Below are 5,668 nucleotides of genomic sequence, written 5' to 3' on the forward strand. Positions count from 1 at the left end.
ATGCTAAAAAAAAAGAAAAAAAAACACAAAAGCGAAAAGTAACAAGGAAATAGCAAACACGAGAAAGAATGCAGATGCTGGGAATCCAACACAGCACATAGAAAATGTTGGTGGAACTCAGCAGATGAGGTAGCATTGATGGAACTGAATAAGCAGTTGACGTTTCGGGCCGAGACCCTTCTTCTGGACTGAGAAGGGAGATGGTGGACGCTAGTATAAAAAGGTAGGGGAGAAGAAGGAGGCTAACTGGAATATGATAGGTGAAGCCGGGTGGGTGGGAAAGGTCCAGGGCTAGGTAAGAAGGAATCAGCTAGGAGAAGAGAGTGGAAAATACGAGAAAGGGAAAGAGGGGGCGTTTCAGGAATAAGTGATAGGCAGATTGAAGGACGTAAAAGACCAGAGTGGGGAATAGAGGAAGAGGGGATACGACATTTATGAACAAGGCTCTTCGTCAGGGCTGGAGGGAAGGTAGAAAATGCCACCATACGAAGTTAGGGGTAGGAGATGGAGAGAGCAACCAAGAAGGTGAGAGGTGAAGTCAAGTGGGTTGTGTAGTGGGACGGTATAAGAGGCTGGGGGTTGATAACTGGAAACGACACTGCTGGAGAATGGAATCTGACAGGAGAGGATAGTGGATCCTGGGGAGAATGGTAAGGGAGAAAAGATCATGGGTGGTGATAGGCAGATCGAGAGAAGAGGTAATAGGCCAGAGTGGAGAAATGAGGAAGAGGGAAGGAAGAAGGGAAATATATGGAAGTTAGAAAAATCGATTTTGCTCCCATCCGATTGGAGGCTACCTAGACGGAACATGTGGCGTTACTATTCGAAACTGAGAGTGGCTTCATTATGGCAGAAGTTGAGCACATGGACCGACATGTCGGACGGGGGTGTGCAGAGGAACCGACATGGCTGGCCATTGGGAATTTCCCTTTTTTTCTGGATGCAATGAGATGCTCGACAAAGCGTTAATTATTTTGATTACGGGTTGGCATACGTTCAGCCTCTTCATAAGACTGGATGCGATATTAGTTGAAGGCTCTGAAATATATTGCAGAACGTACAGCCGGAATGTTCCTTTTCACATTTATGTTGTAAATATTGCAAGGTCAATAAACAAATCAATTTCCCGAATGAAACAGAACAACCAATCGCAGTTTAATATTGGTCTATGATGGCAGCATCTTGGCAGCCCAGGAATGGAAAAGATCAACAATAACAATCATGAAACCGAGAGACGAGGCTGTGAATGTTTCACAATAACATTCATGGATGTTTCAGATCGTCATTTGTTCGTCTTCGAGATTTTTCAACTTCGTGTCAAGCTCTCCGTTTCTCATCACTATTGGGATTTTACTTGAATGACACCATGTTTATTTTTACCGCAGCTGTTGGAAGACACGTCAGCCTTGTGTGGTATTGAAAATCCAGTGTAATGGAGCGAGTATAAATGAATGGCCGTGGACGTTCATCCGCTCAGAGTTTCTTCAGCGAGATCGTGCGGAGCTGGGAGACAGGCTGAATCTCACTCAGCATGCTTGAAACATTTTACCGTGTGAGAAGGATATGGTACCTGATCATTTCCGTAATTGGTGTCCCTGGTAAGAACATGGGCAAAGTAACATTTGCTGCTCTGTGAGCGCGGTCTTTGGACTCGTTCAGTTACCAACAGTGTTGTGATGCCAGTGTATCAGAGTGACAAATCTCTGGGTTCGTTCGGAAGTTCCCCTCTAGTTTATTTCTTGTCCTCGACTGAATACAAACGGGCAGTTCAGACAGTTGTAGAATGGAAGATCGTGGAGATGGATTTATTCTGTCGATTCATGTCAGGCTGTTTTGTGTTATCAATGTAAAGAGATTATCAAAGTAAACTCCGACAATCCAGCGCGTTCGCCTCCTTTATCGGACAACCTATTGTTGTTCCGTATCAATGGTGCAACATGATTTAAATTCAAATTTAAAGATATTGCGCTGTGTTTTAGGAAATTGTTGCAGGTTTGAAGGTAACGCTAGAAGCGAATCCCCAGTGTGATTCAAGGAAGCTCTGTGGACTCCACTTGCGAGTTGAACTCTGAACCATCTGGACTTTGGAAAACTCACACAATTGTCTGTGTGCGCTTTAGTGTACCAGGGTTTGCATCCACGGCTTTTTCCGTCAATGAAGAGCGAGTTAGATCCAGCCTAGCGCTGCCCGTTAGAGGTCAGACGTGGTAAAGTTCATGCGAGACTCCGCTCTGCACCAATAAGCATTGAAACATTTAGAGTATCAACGGCTCAGGCAAAAACTTTAAAGGTGAAAAATTAAACTTTCTGATTAGATACCTTACATTGTGTGAAGTAACCGAGGTCAAGAATAGTTTCAGAATTGAAAAGAGGCGATCCAAGAAGGACTCCTGAGGGCGGGTGACAAATGGTAGTGGAGGAAGAGACTGAGACATGCAAATAGGGCGATTTTTTTTTTTTTTTTGTCTTTGCGCTTTGTAAATTAACAAAGCAGAGGGAGCGAGCCTCACTGTATGAGGAGACATTGGTGACGGGAATGCGGCAGCCACGGTCGTTGAAAAAGTCGTCTAGGTATCGTCGCTTTGCACATCAATCAAAAATCTGATCATGACAGATTTATATTGATTTCTCCAAAGCGCACTCGTTGATCAGTTGCCAATGCCTCATTCCCTAATACTGCTCCTCTTTCAGAATCATGTACTGTACCCTTTTCACGCAACATGCACTCTTTCGAAGCGTCTGCGACTTCCGCTTGACACCTTTTAAACATCCAGAAATGAGATGTCTGAAAAAATTGACTGAGTTTATTTCCAGCTTATCCCTGCCATCGCAGCGGCGAGACAGCAATTCACTCATTCTTTTTGCTCTTCCTGCAGTCAATTCAGTTGCGATTGCGATCCTGTACCAAGGAAACTGCGGACTCTCCACGTGCACCACTCGCTACCTGGTGGCTATGGCAACAGCGGATATACTGACCATCGTATTTCGGGTGATATTGTGGCGTCTCAGTTATTATTATTTCCCCGGGACATTCCTGGACATCACCCCTGTATGCAGTGTGATCTCAGCCCTGGGAGTGGCAGCCATGGATTGTTCTGTCTGGTTCACCGTCACTTTTACATTTGACCGGTTTGTCATAATCTGCTGTCAGAAGTGGAAAGCAAAGTATTGCACCGGGAAAACTGCGACTGTGATTCTGACAGCAACGGGCGTTCTGTTCTTTTTTAAAAACGTGCCCTACTCTTTCATATATCAGCCTATGAAAGTAATTGACAATATACCCTGGGACTGCATTAGAAAGCCGGACTTGTATGCGGATCCCGGGTGGAGAGGATATAGATGGTTTTCTACTGTTCTAACGCCATTGCTCCCGTTCGTGTTAATACTACTGCTCAACGCTCTGACAGTCAGACACATTTTAGTGACTAGTCGCGTCCGTAAGGGGCTGAGGTGTCAGAGCAAGGCGGAGAACCGCAGTGACCCGGAGATGGAGAGCAGGAGGAGGTCTGTGATCTTACTTCTCACCATCTCCGGAAGCTTCATCATCCTGTGGTCGGTAAAGGTTGCCGAATTTCTCTATAACACCATTGCTAGTTTGGATCAGAATAATTACAACGAATCGGAATACATCGCTGAACACTCCGGATATATGCTAACACTATTAAGTTGCTGCACGAACACGTTTATTTATGGGGTGACTCAGTCCAAGTTCAGAGAGCAGTTCATCAGCGCAGTGAAATATCCGCTGACATCACTTATTCAACTCGTTAATAATCAAAATATCTAAGTCCCTTTCAGAGTTTGTCGCATTGTTTTCCATTTTGACACGACAGAGCTAGCGACCATCGGAGAACGTGGCAGCGGTGAGAATAAAACTGGCTTATCCCCCGACAGAGACGCCGCACAGGAACAAAGACGTGGGCACTTGTAGCCCGCGACATCAACCCCTACCAATTATTAAGCTGACACTTCTATTTGTGTTTATGTTTTCTCCGTATTCCTGCTGTCGTCACCGCCAGCGCCCCTTTCGGTGATGATAGTGCGGGTGAGCGTCTGACGACGTTCAAAACCAAAGCGGCAAAACGGCATCTCATTCGTTAATTTAGTCTCCTGCATAAGATTGAAATGAAACAGGAAGTCAACTCTCTGCACGAACTTACAGTAAACTTTGCACTTGTCCTTAGCATTAGATAAACTTGTTATGTTTAAATGTTCAATACCACAGAATCAGCGTCCATTCAATTTATTTTGTATTAGTTTGCCGTTCAGTACTCCTTATCTATTATTATTTTTATATTGCAAGTCTCTTCCCTGCACGGTTCTGCCTCATTCTCATCACTATGAGATTATTCATCAAAAACGTGGAGATTAATACTTTTTTTTTGAAATTGTGACTTGGCTTTTTCTCTTCTTGTCTTCCCTGTTCAGTGAATTTATTTTTCTCTGTCCCACATACTTCTTGGATGTGTCATAATTTGTTATATTTGCAGCAACTTTGGCATTTAAATCAGTATTTGCTTGGTGTGGGACCCTGCCATAACGGTGAAACAATTTGTTTGCTAGGCTGGGTTGTATTTAGAATCTGAAATTTAATTCCCGCTCACTTTCATTCCTGGCTGAAACTCAACTGCATCTCCATGTCTCTATCTACAGATGTACACGATTTCTGCCCATCACATTCCTCATTTCCTACTTTCTCTTCATTGTCTTCCATTGCCTGTTGTCCTGTTATATTAGATTCCTCTTTCCCATTCCTTTAACTATTCCAGCAATCAACTTCTCAACTAGTTATTTCACATACCCCTCCCCGCCCCCACTTCCCGGATTTCATCTGTGAGATGCCACCTTGCGCTTCTTCTAGGTACAGGAAGTTCCATTAACGCTCTTGAATTAAACAATCGTGAACTGCTCGGAAGCGCAATCACATGGTTATCTGCAGGACTGCGGTAGATTCGCCAACATTATCTTCAGGTGAATCTGCAGTTCAATCAATACTCCCTGAATGCCAGTATTTGGCAATCGGCATTATATTTGGCATAGTCTGTTATAATCCTGGATTTCGCATATTTCGACCGTGTCGGCAGTTCGGACGTTATAAGAAAGTCAGAGTGTGCAGTAGTCCCGTACTGCCTGGTGGTGCAGTACGTCCATGCCTTCATCAGATTTGTGCCAGCAGCAGGAAAGTTACAGCAACAACATTAGAAAAAAAAATCATTACCGGCAAAGGTGAAGCGATGTTCCCACATTTTCAGTTGCAGTGATATCTGAGACAGGTCAGCACAATCTGAATGTGGGAGCAGCTCCCGTCCTTTATCAACAGACCCAACATCAGTAGGGTTTGTTGACTTAAAGAACAAGTATCGGACAAAGCCATTTCCATCATGAAACTCCAAAGGGAAGTCAAAACCGAGTTTATTGTCACGTGCACAACTACATAACATTAGATAAATTACATACATAAGTAGAATCAAACACTTAAACATAAACTATATAAAATTATACAAGAACGAACACGATTAGAACAAAAACAATTATCCATGCAACACGAACAAAATGTTGGAGGAACTCAGCAGACCAGGCAGCATCTATGGAAAAGAGTACAGTCAACGTTTCTGGCCGAGTCTATCCTGATGAAGGGTCTTGACCCAAACTTCGACTTTCCATATAT

At 43.8% G+C, this 5,668-nt stretch overlaps 1 protein-coding gene across 1 annotated transcript; it reads left to right on the forward strand.

Annotated features, from left to right (window-relative positions):
- Positions 1 to 1,531: 1,531 nt before the first annotated feature.
- LOC140207658 (probable G-protein coupled receptor 139) lies at positions 1,532 to 3,787 on the forward strand. The gene is made up of 2 exons (XM_072276213.1): positions 1,532 to 1,598; positions 2,877 to 3,787. Exons 1-2 carry the CDS (start codon positions 1,532 to 1,534, stop codon positions 3,785 to 3,787), a joined length of 978 nt encoding a protein of 325 aa, XP_072132314.1.
- The last annotated feature ends 1,881 nt before the right edge of the window (positions 3,788 to 5,668 follow it).

The sequence above is a fragment of the Mobula birostris genome, chromosome 13, assembly GCF_030028105.1.
Source record: "Mobula birostris isolate sMobBir1 chromosome 13, sMobBir1.hap1, whole genome shotgun sequence".
NCBI classification, from domain to species: Eukaryota; Metazoa; Chordata; class Chondrichthyes; order Myliobatiformes; family Myliobatidae; genus Mobula; species Mobula birostris.

What these genes read in the sequence shown, in the direction of transcription:
- LOC140207658 (XM_072276213.1), top strand. Translation starts at nt 1,532, where the DNA reads ATGCTTGAAACATTTTACCGTGTGAGAAGGATATGGTACCTGATCATT. An exon ending in TTCCGTAATTGGTGTCCCTG is followed by an intron (nt 1,599 to 2,876) that starts GTAAGAACATGG and finishes CTCTTCCTGCAG; the next exon opens with TCAATTCAGTTGCGATTGCG.